The sequence below is a fragment of the Schistocerca gregaria genome, chromosome 9 (genome assembly GCF_023897955.1).
Source record: "Schistocerca gregaria isolate iqSchGreg1 chromosome 9, iqSchGreg1.2, whole genome shotgun sequence".
NCBI classification, from domain to species: Eukaryota; Metazoa; Arthropoda; class Insecta; order Orthoptera; family Acrididae; genus Schistocerca; species Schistocerca gregaria.
In genome coordinates, this window is record NC_064928.1 from 156838212 (window position 1) to 156857511 (window position 19300).

The 19300-nt window shown below is 41.3% G+C and overlaps 1 protein-coding gene across 1 annotated transcript in view; it reads right to left on the reverse strand.

The window, feature by feature from the left end:
• Positions 1-1945: 1945 nt before the first annotated feature.
• LOC126292284 (WD repeat-containing protein 36) overlaps positions 1946-19300 on the reverse strand; it is a 96276-nt gene continuing 78921 nt past the window's right edge. Inside the window, exons 11-13 of the mRNA XM_049986200.1 lie at positions 17942-18071; positions 13819-14000; positions 1946-6185 (exon numbers count right to left, since the gene is read on the reverse strand). Of these exons, the coding sequence (XP_049842157.1) occupies positions 5943-6185; positions 13819-14000; positions 17942-18071 (555 nt within the window). The 3' untranslated portion in view covers positions 1946-5942. The remainder of the gene's footprint in view (positions 6186-13818; positions 14001-17941; positions 18072-19300) is intronic.

Below are 19300 nucleotides of genomic sequence, written 5' to 3' on the forward strand. Positions count from 1 at the left end.
ATTTGTTGGTGAGACTTGAGGTCTACAGTCGGGTGGATGTCATAGTTCAGCCACCTTTCTATTGCCTCCAGTCGAAGGTTGCGGTGTGGCAGTCGTGGTGGCTTGACCACGTTGCCTGTATATCCAACTATCGGAAGATAATTCATCGAGTGTTCTCAGGTAGAGGTCCGGGTCAAGGTTTTTTGTTACGAAAATGCCTAGTGCATCTGGTTAGTGCCAGTGATTGACTGGCATATGTACATCTTGTGGGGGTCACGATTACTGCACGTAGGCGAGCTTGCAGGTTGTGTAGATCATCTCCTCGACACGAATTCCGTGCTGCATCTTTTGCACGAAGGTCTCCAACAATTAATAGACTTTCATTGTTGACAAAAATTTGTATGACGTCATTCTCCTCGAATACTGCTCTTGGGCTGAGGTATGTTGCTACCAGGGTGACTCTGTCTTACTGCCTCCAGGGATGTCACCTGTAGCTTCCAGGTTGTGCATGATATGTGACTGTTGGAAGATGGCCAATCATCCTCCCTGTTGGTTGGCACGGTCTGTATGGTGGCATACCATGTTTCTTAAGTTGAATGTCTCAGGAGGGGGGGGGGGGGGGGGGGGGAGGTAGTGGGTTTCTGCCAAGAACAGTATGTCTATTTTGTGTTTTCCCACAAATTGGTTGATGATGCCCTTTTTATTCCTCAATCCTTCTGTGTCAAAGTTGCAAAGTATGAGGATTGTTCTTCTTGTGGGCCTAATTTCCATGGGAGGTGCACAAAGAAATTGGTCACTCCTCCGATATTGCCACGATTTTGGATGAGAGGTCTGATGCAGTTGTGGATAGTTGAGGTAACAATGGAGATGAAGTTGGTCCACTGGAAGTGTTCCACATGTTATGTTTTTGACTCGATTGGAAATGTCAAAGATGGCTGACAGTCCACTGTTTTGTCGGTTGGTATTTCTCGCTTATTGTGATCGGCTTCTGGAGGTGGTGGAGTCGTTTTGCCGAAGGTTGGCCCAGGTTCTTCTTCCCATTCAGCGTGCTTCTGCTGCTGTGGACATTAGAGTCCTTCTCGACTCTTGGTTGGGCTGTTCTGGCTGTTGGTGCTGTCGTTTAGGACTTTTGTGTGTGGGTGGTGTGCTCTGATGGTCTTTTGAAATTCTTCACATCTTCTAAATGATACTGGATGGTCATCCAGCCTTGCCTTTCATGGCAAGTCATGCTAGGTTTACATTTCAGCAAGACAATACCCACCCACCTGCACACAGCAAGAGTTTCTACTGCTTGACTTCGTGCAGTTCGGGCATTATGGGCAGGGCTCTCCCACCACCTCAGGATTTTGACAATCTAAGGCAACATTTGGAACAAACTTGGCATGAAATCCAACAGGAGGACAGCCAACAACTCTATCAATCAAAGCCAAGCAGAATAACTGCTTCCACAAGAGCCACCAGAGGTGGACCAACACATTATTGACTTGTTCAATTTGTGAAGCTCTTTCTCTTGAACAAATCATCCATTTTTTTCTGCAATTATAATCATTTATTTGTCTGTACATGTAGTCACATGTACAGATTTCCATTCCATATGCATAATCCCTTCTTAGTGTGTCTGTTGCTTCTACTTGTTCTTAGTGTGTATTTCTCCATTATTCTTGATCATATATACATACACATATACTGCATCTTCTGGTGTAAGTAGATGTTTCTAGTTACAGCAAACTCAAGATGACACATATTCCTAAAATATTAGTCTTTTATATTCTTCCTTTGTCTTACCTGATTGTTGTGCATCATACAAACTTGTATTAATCCATCTCATTACCTGTAACACTGCTCATTATGTGTCAAGGAATTTAACTGAGTTTCAGGATAATGAAAGCAGACTGTGATGGTGACATATACTTTGTGAAACCACTTCACAGCCTATAGTTTCATGAAGAAATGATCACACGATAAATATTAACAAAATTTGTTTTTATATATAAATTTTATTTACAGATACAACAGTGTACAAAATACACCACAAGATGGAAGACATCACTCGCATAAAATATTAAATACTTCCACTGCCTGACAGTTCTGCAACAGTGCACCAGTTCCAGTTCCATTCATTAGCAAGCATGAATTGCAGTATCCTCTTAAAGAGGAGTGAGTGAGTGAGTGAGTGAGCGAGTGAGTGAGCGAGTGAGTGTGTGTGGAGAGCATGCGCATGAACATGTTGGGGGGTGGAGGGCAGACCATGTGAAGTACATCATTCTACACCATCACTTAAAATAATTCGGAAAGAAAAATCTGTACGGACGAATTCCTTAGTTACTAGAAATTAAAAAGTATTCTTGTCATGCATAATTAATTCAATAGCCCTTCAATATAAAGAAAATTTGTTGCAGAAAAATAAATACGTAAGGATGACAGACATCTCATATTCACCCCTTTTGAGAACCCATCCAAAGTATTATTAACTGTTGAGTAAAGAACACATCTTGCACAGTGCAATTATTACGGCAAGTTTGCAACTACAGCCATAATGAAAACAGCATGGAAGAAAGTTTCTGTATGCATCTTCAATCTCATTAGTTTATTCACACCCATTTCCCCTCTTGTAACTACCAACTACCACTGTCAGCTTTTATTCCTCTCATTCTTTTGCAATGGGCAAAACCACCAGCTCATCATCAGTGAACTCCAAAATGTTTTGATAGTCACAAGTATTGATCAGACAAATAAATGGGAAAAAATACTTCTGTCACGATAGAATGACTTCATGACCATTGCCTCAACAGTGAGACAGTATACTGTATTGCTCAACCGAAATAGCTACACCATTACCTAGAATGCACAAGTTGGTAATTTTTAGAATTTAAATCAAGCAAGAAATCCAGCAAGACTACACTCTGCAGTAAAACTGCTACTGCAATTCAGTTGCATCACTGGTACTGCTGCAAGTTCATTATTGCTGAACAGCACTGGGTATCCAATTACAAGCCAAAAGACAAAATGTCAGTACAATTTGAAATGCAGATTAACATACCATCTTTTCTCTAGCATCTGGAAGAGAAGAAAGAAATATTCACGTAATTTCAAACAAGAATTGGATTGTTCAACCTAGTCGTGCACTGAAAACCACATATTAGTAACGAGACAAAGGACAGTAATACTCGCACAGAGATAATCTTTCTTTGCACAAAGTGTATAGCGCTAACTAATTCAACACACAAACCATAGAAGAGGTGCAAAGCACACTGCTACTAGTTGGCAACATAGTTTAAATGAATATAAATAATGCCACAATTAAATGTGAACGCCTCCAGAGAGTTGAAGTCTTCAGCAGTCAACAGGCGTTTTTTTTTTATATACATACACAAGGGAAAATTCTTCAACAGGCATCCATGATGGCTTAGTGTTCACAAAACTAATTTATAATCAATGAGAAGAAGTAACCGTGAACATGGAAAAGGTAATGAAACTGGCAAGCAAAGAATCAATGTTGTTACATTCGATGGTGTGTAAATTATGGTAGGAGGACACGAGGTTAACCAATTGGCATTCAAGAATATGCCTGAAAAAGGAAGAGGTAAAGTGCACACAATAAATATTACACAAATGATGAGTATAACTGTGTTAATCACATGGATTGCCCAGTGTGTTAAAATGCTGCTCCTGAGACTCATGGAGGGGAGCATTCCCTGGACTACATGCCCCTCGCAGACTGACGATGAGAGCTGGAGAGTGAGCCAGCCTGGATGTGGTTTTTAAGCAGTTTCCCCACAACTGACAAATAATGGGTTGGTACCCATTTCCTGCCCCAGATACAGGCTATGCAAACATTTGTAAAACATCCTTGCGCTTGCACGTGAGACTTACAACAGATTAGGACAGATGGGGGAGTGATGGCATCAGGAAGGTCATCCACGTACCAATTGTTGCTAACACTGCCTTAACCCATGAGAAACATTGCCAACTCCATAGTGCAGAAAGACCACAGTGACAGTCTGCCAGAACTTTTGCAAACAAAAGTTGTGGTAAGTGTTGAGGTATGCGTGGCGATGGCATATAGATGTATAGTGTTCCACTTATAAGAATACCGGGAGTTTATGCCATTATGGCCTCCTTCCCAGTTTCTTGGCCATAAATACGACAATGCTGCCACCAGGGATTGGTCTTCAATTCCTTTTGTCAGGTGATATTCTGCCCCGTTAGAGCTTCAGTGCTTGACAACTTGACAGTGAAGTCAGCCAGGACAATCGATTGTGTGCGTCTGCCGCCCCCCCCCCCCCCTCTCTCTCTCTCTCTCTCTCTCTCTCTCTCTCTCTCTCTCTCTCTGTGTGTGTGTGTGTGTGTGTGTGTGTGTGTGTGTTTTCACTGTTGTTGTTAGCTCTGATGAGAATAATGCTGGTGGTTGTTGAGATGTTTAAGGGGGACTAAACAGCTAAGGCCATCAGTCCCCCTGAGAATAATGTATGAAAGTTCAACATTTTCAGTTTTGTTTTTGTTCCTGTTTAAGGTCACAACTATATAGAAAGTGATCACACAATTTTTTTTTTCCATTGTTCGTATTCCAAACAGGATATCATTTCACTAGTTTAAAAGGTTGAGCTTTTTCATAAGATCTTCCTCCGTCACTCAAGTTTAGTTTCTAAACTGTGTCACTGCACAACATGTGCCCCATTCACAGAATGTCATTTACAAATGGCTAAAGATACAGCGTCAGCTTTGATCAATGGAAAATGGAAATGAGCATTTGGCGTCATTGGCCGGGAGGCCCCTTACGGGGCAGATCTGGTTGCCTTGGTGGAGGTCTTATTACATCCGATGCCACATTGGGCGACCTGTGCGCCGGATGGGGATGAAGTGATGATGAAGACAACACAACACCCAGTCCCTGGGCGGAGAAAATCCCCGGCCCAGGTGGGAATCGAACCCAGGCCCCTTAGGATGGCAGTCTGTCACTCTGACCATTCAGCTATCAGGGCGGACCAGCTTTCAGCAATGATACCACAGAAGTTCCCCTTCTAGAAATCCCCAGCCCCCCTCTCCCATCCTCATTGACGGATACAAGGAAACCTGAGCAATTGCCAGTATTACATTAAATTCCAAACACTTGAAAACCGATGCAACAGTCAAGTTGTGTTGAGCATCACAAGTTGTTATGTACTGTGTCATACTAGTACAAATACAACACTGTACTTACCATAAAGAAGACACATCAAGTTGCAGACAGGCACAATTAAAAGAACACTCCCATATAGATTTTGGCCACAGCATTTGTCAGTAAGAGAGACACATACCTGCAGCATCCACACACACAAGCAAGCACACCTCACATGTGCTTAACCACCAATTCCATCATATCGGGCTGGAATGCTGGAGTTGGTGGTCATGTGTGAGGTATGCTTGCCGTGTGTGTGTGTGTGTGTGTGTGTGTGTGTGTGTGTGTGTGTGTGTGTGTGTGTGTGGTGTGTGTGTGTGTGCGTGTTTTTTTAACAGACATAGGATGTGGCCAAAAGCTATATGTGAGTGTGTTTTAATTGTGCCTGTCTGCAACTTGTCATTTCTTCTTCACAGTAAGTAGCAATCTGTCTTTTCCTATGTTGTTGAGGTTCCTACCCGGCATTCAATATAAATGCAAATCAGCTTTCAGCAGTAATAGCAAAGAAGTTAAGTAATGTCCCTCTTCTCATTCCCCTCTCCCTACCTACAGCCCTGCCACTTACAATGTGACCAAGCATTAAGCAGTATCCGGATAAATACCAAATATCAAATATGGTATTCAAAACAAACACAATGGTCCAACTGGGATCCACATCATCACAACTTGTTACGAACTGTTACACACCAGTACAATACAGCTGAAGGCACAGTGAAGAGTGTCTCTGAAGGCACACCACATTAAACACAGTCTCTAGCTCTTTGTGTGCACAGTATACAGTTCAGCACACAGCTCCCCACATAGCCTACGAAGTCCTGAAGAAGGAGACAATGGCGAGGCACGCCATGAGGCGATCCTGGAGCCGCTGCCAGCCCGCCGCCTGCGCTTCTGCCGCGGTCGGCAACAGGGCGCAGAGCTGTGGCTCGGACGCTGCGCGGTCACCATGGTGCTTCAGGAAGAGCGCGAAGTGCGCCTGCGCCAACTCAAAGTCCTTGCCGTTCCTCATGGCATCACTCAGGAGCTTTATAAATGTGGCCATGAGGGAAACCTGTAACAAATAACTCAAAAATTTAATAATTTTTACCAGCTGATACTTACTTCAGAAGAGGACAGTTTATTGTCCTGTCAATACTGAAACAGGGGATTCTGCAGTTTTGGAAGGAAAATGACACAGGACTAATGTATAGTAGTGGGATACTTAGTTAATCACAGTTTGGATTTCAAAAGGGTTGCTCTACTGAGTAAGCTATTGACACCATCACGTAATACATAACAAAATGTCACCAGTTGGGATCTTCTGTGACTTATCAAAAGCCTTTCACTGGGTCAGTTATAAAAATCCGCTTTTCTGGGATACCTGTTCTGCACACAAGTGGTTTAGTTCATACTTAAGCACCAAGATGCAGGTGTCGAGGCCGCGACCAGAGATCTACCTGTTGCACTGACGCCACAGGGACTTTCCCTGGTCATTATGACTGTGGTTCTCCCCTTGCTATGTACAACAGTCATTTACTGCAGCACAGAAATCCGGGATCTGTTTGCCTTGAGGCTTCCTTCTTTCTTGTTAAAACTATTGTCACGCTTATGAATTCCCCAAGATTCCCTGAACAAGCAGGCACGGTAATTCTTCTTCATAGTGAGAACCTGCATGCCAGTGCAATTTGTTGTGTGGTCAGTCTCGCATGGCAACAGGAGGCGAATCTTTGATAATGCCGGCCATTCAAAGTGACAAAACATAAAAAAAATCATTAAACAAATGTTGGCCAAAGATGAAAGCCAACATGCAATACATCAGGAGACGGCCATGAAAGCCTGAACAGTTTTATAGGATGCAGGGGGTTACAATTGGATTTATGAGTAATAAAGACAGAGAGCTATATGAGGAGAAATCACAATGGGCTTTCCACAGGGTTCACATATGGGCCGACTGCTGTTTCTGCTCTGTGTTAATGGTCCAACATTTTATTTGAACCAGAAGGTAAAATTAGTTCCTTTTGCAGAAAATGCAAGCTTTATTGTCAAGTTCACCAAAGATGCATCCAAAGTAAATAATGTTTTTGTTAAAGTTAATAACAAGTTTTGTAGAAATGGATTAGTTTTAAACTTTGGAAAAACACAGCTGACCTAGTTTTGCACTATCAAAAATACCCAAGTACTATGAATGTACCGACAAAAACTATGAAACAGAGTATGAAGTTCTTGGGTTTGCATAGTTATGAAAATCTAAATCGGAAAAAAGCCATGTAGTAAACCTGGTAAAATATTTACGTTCAGCTAACTTTGTCAAATGAATAATTGGCATCCTTAGGGAGATAGGTTATCACCGAGTTAACATGTTTCACACAGTTTCATTCAATGTGGTAATGCAGGATAATAGGTTGGGTTAACTCATCAATTAAGCAAAACTTATTCACTGCACAAAAAAAAGTAACTGGAATTATATGTGGAGTTTGCATATATACATATTGACAGCATCTGTTTCAACAATTGAAAATAATCAGTTTTTATACATAAATACATTATGTCTAAACAATTTGGAATATCACTGTAAAAATCTCAAGTTTCTAGTCAAATGACTATTCAAAATGATGTGACATATCAATTAGTGTCACTCACATTAAGTTTTCAATGTTGACGAAACTTGTATTCATAATAATCCCTGAAAAGGAAGCAACAATCAACACAATGGTTCACTACTGATTATCTACTTGAAAGATGGTGTACCTGGTCCTATTAACCAAACAAGTTACTGCAACAGTTTATCAGATGTGGAGGTTGAAATACTCAAACACTTTTTAGAAAAAGGAAAAACAGTCACACAACTTAGACAAGAAACTGAAGGAAATGGCCCCATCTGGTGAAGAAAAAAGTGTTGTCACAGCTGTAGCTACTGTTTATCTTCTATTAGTAGCCTGGTATTTACTTAGTTACAAATAGTTACCTACATTTATAACTACTGAGTCCTGTTTATGGTGCATCATTACATGTCACACAGCTCTGTAACAAACACTGCTATTTGTCATGTAGATAGATAACAGACCTTTGTGATCTCTCAGTCTAGATATTAAAATAATTTGAATCTGTAGGCATTCCCTATTTCTTGCTTCATGTTGGTCTTTAAAGAGGGGCTGCACACAAAGACGAAGTCAGCATGTTCCAATACTTTATAGTTCTATGTATACAGTCAGTCTATGTTTAACCTTCACAAAGCTCCACGTCAGTCAGCATTAAGGGTAATCTACTGCTTAAAGCCAGTGCCGGTTGTACTTTCACAGAGTAATATTTATACAGTCAGTCACTGCAGAGTTTTAGTCGCATTCAATCACCTGCTTGAGGTATCAACTGAACGCTTGCGAAGTATGGAACACGCAATAACGCCACTTGTTCATGTAACTTAAGACTCACTGTAGTCATTACAAGTTTACTGATCTGTATTGTGAGTTTATTACATAAAAGCTGATGAGCATTGTGCAGACAGTGAAAATAAACGTACATCTTTCTTCTTCCTTTTTCCTGGCTTTATCCCTTATCTTCACAGAGTTGGTATTCAAGTCTGAATTTGGCAGTGTTAGAGTGGTAGAAGGCGACCAAGTGCCCTTCCTATCCCCACCCTCTTTCCTCCCTCTTGGGAGAGGTATATGTGTACCTCGTCTGTCTGTGCCTTGAGTTATCCCGTGTAAAAGTTGGAGAACAGGTTCAAAATGTTTGTGAATCGTGTAAGTGAGGTGGGACGTGGGTACCAACTCAGTATCCACCTAGTCAGTTGTGGGAAACTGCCTAAAAACCACATCCAGGTTGGCCAGCACACCAGCATGGGCTGTGGTGGTTGTTGGGATGTTTAAGGGGGGACTAAACAGCTAAGGTCATCAGTCCCCCATTCCAAAAACAGGCGAAACAAAATTTACGGAACAGGTAAAACCCAAAGGGGGGAGGAGACGCCCCTCCCCCCAGTCACTGAAAGAACACCAATGTGGCAGCGAACGCTAGAGACAAGAAGAGTGCAGACGAACACCGGACAGAAAGAAACGGAAGAAAAGAAGAGGGCCTGGTTGACTGATCATGGGAACAAAAATTGGGAAAGAGTCAACCATCCGAATACACACATTAAATCTGCAATCAATGAGAGACTCGAGGACAAGATACACAGAAAGGGAAAGGGGCAGGTCCCCCCTAAATGGAACCATAAAAAGGACTACCATGGATAAAATTTGAAATGTCGTCAGCCATGGAGGCATCGTCGCGTAAAACCAAAGGCAACGTGCCCGGGAGATTAAAAGTCTGCCGGAGGGTGCGCAGGCGGGGACACTCCAACAAAATGTGGGCGACTGTCAACCGGGACCCACACTGACACAGGTGGGGATCCTCCTGACGCAAAAGATGTCCGTGCATCAGGTAGGTATGGCCAATGCGGAGCCGACACAGGATGACAGAGTCCCTGCGAGAAGCCCGCAGGGAGGATCGCCACACATCGGTCGTCTCCTTAACAGCCCGCAGTTTATTCGGCGAAGTCAGGCTACCAGCATGGGCTGTGAAGCCATCGGGCAGATTCAATACAGAATTGGTATGGCTCCCCAAACTCTGGAAGCTGTGTGCTCACATGTACAACTGTTGGGGCAGGTTGAAAGTAAATGTAAAAAACTTTAATATCTACTTTGATAGTGTTTTGAAACATTATTAGGGTGCATACGTAGACAAGGGAAAAAATAATTCCAGGATTTTCCCCAGATTTTGCAGTTAAAAAAAAAGTTTTTTTCCAGGTGAAAACGCACTTTTCCGTGTTACGTGACAGTATACTTTCCCACAGAGCTGTAAAACTTATCAATCCTTCGAATGGTTAACATTTTATACATCACCCATGTAGAACATACCATTGCGGCTTTAGAGAAAAAAACATGTGGGCCGTATATTTTCGTATTACGATATATTGCATATTTTTGTAATTACAAACAAGTAAATTTGTATTCCACCAAACACAGCACATTGGTTTCCGAAGTATTGAAACTGAGACTACGATGCCCTTATGTAAGCTAATCATAGCTCTTTCATGTGATCTCACCAGCCAATGACAGCATATATTCAGAGGATAGGGCACGTGATGTAGTCAGCCAATTGCAACATCACTGTTAAGAAGTGTGAACACAGAAATAGGAAAAGTTAATAGTTTCAATTAATGTATGTAGTATAACTACAAGAAAAGCTAAGCTTTCACTTATATTATAAATCTCTAAGATTAATAAGCTGCAAGAGAAGCTAAACTTTAACATGTGATATTGGTCCTTTTTTTGCGTGTGTTACATTGTAAGATACAGGGTGTTTCAAAAATGACCGGTATATTTGAAACGGCAATAAAAACTAAACAAGCAGCAATAGAAATACACCGTTTGTTGCAATATGCTTGGGACAACAGTACATTTTCAGGCGGACAAACTTTCGAAATTACAGTAGTTACAATTTTCAACAACAGATGGCGCTGCAAGTGATGTGAAAGATATAGAAGACAACGCAGTCTGTGGGTGCGCCATTCTGTACGTCGTCTTTCTGCTGTAAGCATGAGCTGTTCACAACGTGCAAGTGTGCTGTGGACAACATGGTTTATTCCTTAGAACAGAGGATTTTTCTGGTGTTGGAATTCCACCGCCTAGAACACAGTGTTGTTGCAACAAGACGAAGTTTTCAACGGAGGTTTAATGTAACCAAAGGACCGAAAAGCAATACAATAAAGGATCTGTTTGAAAAATTTCAACGGACTGGGAACGTGACGGATGAATGTGCTGGAAAGGTAGGGCGACCGCGTATGGCAACCACAGAGGGCAACGCGCAGTTAGTGCAGCAGGTGATCCAACAGCGGCCTCGGTTTCCGTTCGCCGTGTTGCAGCTGCGGTCCAAATGACGCCAGCATCCACGTATTGTCTCATGCGCCAGAGTTTACACCTCTATCCATACAAAATTCAAATGCGGCAACCCCTCAGCGCCGCTACCATTGCTGCACGAGAGACATTCGCTAACGATATAGTGCACAAGATTGATGACGGCGATATGCATGTGGGCAGCATTTGGTTTACTGACGAAGCTTATTTTTACCTGGACGGCTTCGTCAATAAACAGAACTGGCGCATATGGGGAACCGAAAAGCCCCATGTTGCAGTCCCATTGTCCCTGCATCCTCAAAAAGTACTGGTCTGGGCCGCAATTTCTTCCAAAGGAATCACTGGCCCATTTTTCAGATCCGAAAAGATTACTGCATCATGCTATCTGGACATTCTTCGTGAATTTGTGGCAGTACAAACTGCCTTAGACGACACTGCGAACACCTCGTGGTTTATGCAAGATGGTGCCTGGCCACATCGCACAGCCGACGTCTTTAATTTCCTGAATGAATATTTCGATGATCGTGTGATTGCTTTGGGCTATCCGAAACATACAGGAGGCGGCGTGGATTGGCCTCCCTACTTGCCAGACATGAACCCCTGTGACTTCTTTCTGTGGGGACACTTGAAAGACCAGGTGTACCACCAGAATCCAGAAACAATTGAACAACTGAAGCAGTACATCTCATCTGCATGTGAAGCCATTCCGCCAGACACGTTGTCAAAGGTTTCGGGTAATTTCATTCAGAGACTACGCCATATTATTCCTATGCATGGTGGATATGTGGAAAATATCGTACTATAGAGTTTCCCAGACCGCAGCGCCATCTGTTGTTGACAATTGTAACTACTGTAATTTCTAAAGTTTGTCTGCCTGAAAATGTACTGTTGTCCCAAGCATATTGCAACAAACGGTGTATTTCTATCGCTGCTCGTTTAGTTTGTATTGCCGTTTCAAATATACCGGTCATTTTTGAAACACCCTATACATCACACAAATAAGATAGTAATATTTAAAATAATGGCATAAATGTCTGGTCTACTGGGCTCAAAATTCTTCTAAGTAGCTGGTCCTAAGTTGTAAACGAGAGTCAAACACTCTGCGATTTAACAAATTCATCGCATATTCTCATACGTAACGTACTTTGAGAGTAATGCTTTTCAAACCACCATTAACAATATTTTCCCCAGACCTCTAAGAAACAGGTTCATTTCAGCAATTGTCAGAGAGTGATAGAAAACAGGCATTACTGCACTTGTGCACCAACGACAGTGGAGGAAGCCCTTATGTTCCTATGTATAAAGCATTAAGATATCTTACATTAAGTCATAAAAGTAAAAGGACATCAGAGGATACTCCAAGAGCATTGGAAATTCGTAAACCATACTAAACTGTATAAGTCAGCTTGAAGAGCATATTCGTATGTCCAGATTCACAATGAAGTAGGCCCCAACCTGATATTAAGCTTTTCAGAGTGGTTTTCGGGATGCAAATTTTCTTGGAGTACCAGTACTGTACTATCCTGTGTTTGGTTCAGTATTATGTCAAAATGCCATACATGCCAGAAGATGAAAACGTGCACTTGAAATTTAGCCAACAGGAGGAACTGGCCTATTTAGAATGAAATGCTTCGTTTCAAATGAATTGACTGCCTCAGCGGAAAAGATCAATAAAAGCCAACCTTCTTTAGGAAACTGACAAAAATAACTTCATTGTTCTGCCAGGTGATTATTGCTTGACTGCCAAAAACGTGGAAATGAAATAAAATTAGAAAACAGCCTATCCTAATTACGTGAATGTATTTTAACTCATTTGAGTGTCCCCAGTCACAGAAATCCTTTATGTTTTCATTTGGCGTGGGAGCTATACACGAAGAGGAAACAGCAAAATCTCTAAACATAAACATGGGTCACATAGAGACTACCCCCTCCCCAGTACAATTCAGACTGCTCTGTGCATGCGCAAATCTGGCAGCTTGGGCATGCCAGAAAAAAATTTTCCGGTTAGCAGGTGGCTTCAAGTAGCTAGAAAAGCGGGAGAAGGTACTGCTCATATGCAACTGAACTTCGCCCACTGACAACTGCTGGAACGAACCTAATGTAAACAGTTGTGATGTCATGCTCATCGGAAACAGTTTGTTGTTATGAAGTATATCATAGTCTTCATCCTAAGGCCTTTGACACATTTTGCCGTTGGCAGACACTTGTGTTCGCATGGTGTTTTGCTGTTGTAAATGGCACATTTCCTTTGCAACTAAAGTTATATTTTCGTATTTTTCTCTCGTTTGTTTTATTGCTGCAGTATTATTCTGTAGTGACAGGATACAGCAATATTCTTTGTTATACTATCAGTTCTTCCTTGTCAAAATTAAAAAAAAAAAAAAAACTAATTTAACTGAAAATTAAAACCATGAAAAATTCGCAGAATTTCAAATAATTTTGGGTTTTTCCCAGTTTTCTCCCAGACGAAAAAAATCCTGGGTTTTTCCTGGATTTCCCAGTTGTCTCGTGGTGTACACACCCTGATTATTTAAAGTTCACAGAACCAACAACTGCATTTTAAAAGAAGAGTAAGACTTTTAAAGAAACAGATTAATAGGTCAGTAAACTTTCAATGTGAACCACTGACAGCGAGAAAACCACAAAAGAAGAGACTTTAAGCATTTCACAAGTGGTCTTTCAGAAGGATACTGAAAATTAAGTGAACTGATAAAAGGAAGAGAGGAACATGTGTAAAACGATGGGAAGAAGAAGGAGCAGGACGGTAGGACACATGTTCAGACACCAGGAGAGAAAACCAGCTGGGATACATACCGATCCACCACCCTCAGGCGCGAGGGACAGCACTTCCACCTCGAGGGCGGCCGGGCCGAGCTGTCGCAGCTTCTCCAGGGCGGGTGTCGGATCCGCCCCCTCCTCCCCGGCGTCCCTCAGCAGTTTGCCAAACACTGTCAGGCTGGATGGTACCAGGGCACGGCTGCTGTCGAGTTCTTTGCCTGAAAATTTATTTCGCACTACTGTATGCAAAATATTTTGGTGTCAAAAATTCAAAGAAAAACTAAAAGGTATAGAGGGCAAACCTGAACTCAAGCGACAAAATTTCAGAGGTCGTTTGGCGATATTTTGGTACAACGGATGTGGTGTCTGGAGATGGTTCATTACAGAGTAACTTCAATTCATTTGTTTTGTTACCTTCAGTTGTATTCGTACGTGTAGAGCACTGAAAATAGCCAGACAACAGTGAAAATGTCAATGGCGTTCGCTGTGTACCTTGTATGCAAACAAACTTGTTCCATTCATCCACAGTACTTGCTGTTAATGACAATAACGCCACCTTAACTCTCTGCCCTCAAGTATGCATACAGTATTGCCCAGTTCAGGTTTGTTTGCTGGCAGTGTTGATTGTCATCAACAGTGAGGACACAGCAGTTTATCTTGGATGGAGAGTCACTGACAAATGTAGAAGTAACTTTAGGCGTGCTCCAGGGATGTGTGGTGGGACCCTTCCTGTTCATGTTGTATATTAACGGCCTTGCTGACAATATTAACAGTAACTTCAGACTTTTTGCACACAATGCAATTTACAATGAAATACTGTCTGAAAGAAGCTTCACAAATATTCAGTCAGATTTTGATTTGATTACACAGCTGTGCCAGGCAATTTGTTTTAAATGTGCAGATATGTGAAATTTTGAACCTGACAAAGCAAAAATATGGCATCCTACACCTATAATACCAAATAGAGATCAGAAACAGAAAGAGTATGAGTCCAATTTTGGGGGCTGCATGCACTAGAAATCAAGGTGTCACTGTTATGACAAATCTATACCGACTCATCTCCTTTTTGCTAGAGTTCCGCGAGCGTGAAGAGGCTGAGAACAATGGTGATGGGGTAACTTCCTAATCATCGAATCATTGCCTCTTACTGAAATGTACAGCAGAGTAAGACTAGTCGTGATGTTATATGGAAGTTGAGTGGACGATTTCGCTGTTGTCGTGTAGCACTGACAGAACGAAAATGACCAACTCTCGAGATCAGATGGCCTCTAGAGAAGCTGTGCTTTGTGAGACTATAGTGGACGTAAAACAAAAATTAAGTGACTTTGTGTACATAACTGCAAATGTGCTCCAGAAGGGAAAGAGTGACATTTGAACAAAGTTCGACATTGTAGTCACCGCTGCTGATGGAAAATGTACAAAGTTTGTGCAGTGCAAAGAAAATGGATGTACTCTTGTTTATTCCACCTCACCATGGCCAATATACATGCTCCACCAACAGAAAACAGTGCACAGAAGAATGTCATTGTTAAGTCCCTGCAACCTAAAAGCACTCTATTTGTAATTCAGTGGCATTCGTGTGCTGCAAAATTCTTATACCATTCAGTATTATTCACGGCTACAGTTTCAAAAAGATAAAGCAAGCATTGATTTACGTAGGAGCTGAATTGGGCTGTGAAGTAGTTGTGGAGGCTATATTATCTTATCCAAATACAGTTAAGAATCAAATAATTTCCACTGTAGACACTACTAAAAAGGTGCTGGTTCTATGAGTTACTGCTTCGATTACCGATAAAAGAGACTGTTTTCCAACTACTACGTGGATCCATGATGCCCATAAAATAACCTACACTACAATGACTGTATCCACTATTAGTGAAACTTATGTAGAACAGAGTACTGTTTACAACCCCATTTCCCAATGAGAAAAAAACAGCAATAATGTTTCAAAGGAGCTCATCTGGCATTTTGAGTACTTGCAAATTTCTGAGTATGAAGTCAGCACCTTCCATAACAAATCGAGGTTCTCATACAGTGGCAGTTCTGAAAGACTAATCTTTCAAAAGAGACTCACAAAATCATTCAAACAAGGGGCCAAAGTCTGACGGAACACCTTATTACACATGGTGATTTCAGTACAAAACAGTCTGAGGTTAAAGAATTGCTCCCACAGAGTTAAGTAGACTTCAAAATATAGATGAGCTGACTCTAAGTGAGCTTGTAAAGTTCCTCACGCCATTTAAAAAAACTAATAATGATCTAGAATGAGACAACCATCCAACTCTCCATTTGGTACTTCTATGGTGGTAGAAACTTCTGGATGATCACTTGAACTCGACTGAATTAGAACTTAATTTAAGACACAGAAGTTACATGGAGGAAGGAAATGATAAGCTTAAACTACACTTTTACCACAAGACCACACACATTTGTGTCTCCCCCATATTGTAATCTTTTGATGCTGACACTGAAGACGGAGACAATTATTTTCCACGAGATTGGTGGTCTGTGTGCAAACACTTCAGGCATGTGAACAAATATATATTCCTATTGTTTAATGATCTTGAAACATGATTATGAGTGAATGTAGCTACAAACTGTGACTACTGTTCTTTGTAGTTTCTTGTGGTTCGCTTGGAAGTAAATCAGGCTCATCAAAACTGCCACGTCTGTTGAAATTCAGATGTACGTAAAAAGTCTGGACCATGTGGACAAACAATGCGAAGTATCGTTGTACCTCTCAGTCGGTGCTACCAAAACTGATTTTCTTGGATGGTGGAAAGAACATAAAAAGACAGTACCTCCCCTGGAATGTGAACCTAAGAGCATAAAGTGTATTCCAGCCTCAACAGGATATAGTGAAAGCAGCTTCAGAGCTGCACATTTGGTTGTTACCAAGCATCGCAGTCATCTGGACCCTGATGACAGGGATGACATTTTACTGATCCACAGTACCAATGATCTGTTAAATACCTGCGACATAGATTAGTTCATGTCATCAGGTACTAAAGTAATAGTATGTCACAATGTTATTTAAATTTAACGATTCTTTCCATGTCGAATGTCAGGATGATTTCACAAGTCTTCTCTTGTAGTACGTTTCCACTTATAGGAATGCTGCCACGTCTCATTCCTCGAGACCATTTTAAAAGAATATTTTCCGTATCATTGAATGAAGACATATGAATGTCCTTCCTTTTCTGTCCACAGGAATTGTTAGCTTCTGCATTTAAGAATGCTTCCTTATTTTTAATATGCTTCTAAACTGTATTTCTTTGCTACTCGGAAGGTTGTATGCATGTTTCTCATCAGCGTCATGGATAATTGTCAGTTTCTGCTGAACTGTTGTCAGTTTCTGCTGAACTGTAAGCTTTCTATGTTCACAAGCCATAACACCCTAAAAATATATCAATAACTTCAAGCCTTTAATAAACGAACAACTACACTTTTTGCACGTCTTAGAGTCACTCACACAGGCACTGCAGAAACTGGTTTTAGATTCATTTAACGCATTTGCTGGTACAGGTACACATCGACTGATTGAGTCTATTACCATTTACCGTGTCACATGGCAAAAACTACAACCTGTGTGAAACTGAGAGACGGAAATTCATTTGGATCCGCCAGACGGAAATTCATTTGGATCCGCCAGGAATTATGTAAAAACTGTTGCAAAATGTTTCATAATTGTTCCTTAAAAATGGACCTTTTCTTAAAGCAAGGTTCATTTCAAATGAGGAGAAATAACGTTTATCTTATGGGGGCTTTGTCGGGACCAATGGAAATATGCGTTAAAAGCGGGATTTCCTTAAAAGCAGTTCAGTAATTCCGTGTCTTATTTCCTATATGCATATACATATATAAATATAAATAAAACAATATTCACTGCTAAATGATCAGTATTGGTAACCAACTAGTGACCTATCCCCATTACGCGCAGATGGCACTAAGCATCGATGGCTGGACAACTTCTTTCGTATGGCTAAGTTATAATATGTATGTTCTGAACATTTCGACAAAGTTTGATAAAATTCAAGCCTTACAGCTAATGTTGTAACAGTTTCCATTTCTGTCAGTGTGTGTAGAGCTGGTCCTGTATAAATATACATGCAGGGGATGCTACTGACAGAGAATTACTCAACTATTAACTAAAACATACCTTTTTCAGTTTGCTTCTCTGATTCCACATCAAACTGCACTTCACCACTCAATGACGGGACAGTTGGCAAGAAGAATGGAGCTGACTTTACAGTTTTTGGTGGCTCCCTCGGTTTATTTCGTTTGCGGATCTACCAACAAACACAGAATCAATATCACACCCTGTGTTACAAATGTATTTACAACTTTCACTAAACACATAGGGAAATGAAACAAATAAATAAAAAGATGGCTCCAATACAATGTTCAAGATTCTATGACGACACAGGGAGGGGTCTGGATTGGGTGCCTCTTCAGCACCTGCTGCCTTAAATGACAGACACACACTCTGCAACTGCACAGCACAGTATAATAAAGTTTCTCGTGAAGAATAATATTTTCACCTATGTAATTAGTAATTGTTTACTCCTGCAATTCCAGGACAGAACTGTTTAGTCACAGTATGTGAAGCACTGATGTAAGGAATTTGAGAAAGGAAAAAGGAGAGAGTTGAAAATGTGGGCCACTTGCCCATCCTTACTAAGCCACCAGAATGCAGAATATTGAAGATATTTGAAAAATTGTTGGTGGTGATCAGTATTAACCTGTGCTTGAAACCTCCCAGCATCTCGAAATTGTTACAGAAGTTGTAAGGGAACTGTAACTGATACAGCTGTCCACACAGTCAGTTGGTACACAGTATACCAAGAGAGGACATTACTATCCATCCACAATATATGTCACGTGTCTTTTGTTTCCAATCAGCAGCCTTCAGATGCCACTGACATTACGGAATTAAATTCTACTTCCACTATGAGTCCGTCAACTCGTCACATCCATCCATCGACAGTGCTTTCATCTGCCTCATAGAGCACTGACAATCAGGACTACTTCACAGTACAGCACAGGTCGAGATCTTTCTGCCAGATGTGGACATAACAAGACGCACCATCAACTACAGGTCTCTGCAGCCCATCTAAGTCCATGCAGCCGTTGCCTGCACCAGACACAGCCACTGACAGACATAATCAGTTACCACTGTAATAGCCACTATTTTCGAAGTGATAGTGGAAGAATTAGATGCCGAGTGTCAAGACCAATTATGAGGGGCTTTTGATAAGTAATGCAATATATTTTTTCCCTTGGCTGAAATCAGTTGAAAAAAATGCAGAATCTGTTGTGGAGCATCATAGAATATTCCCGTTTTAGACCCCAAAGTTTCATGAAGTTCCGACAAGCAGTCACACTACATGTAGCCTTCAAAATGATGTCTATAATGAAAGTGTGTTTCAAACAGAGAGCTGTCACCGAGTTTCTTTCAGCGGAAAGCCAGAGCATTGCATCATAGGCACTTGCTGAATGTCTATGGAGACCTGGCAGA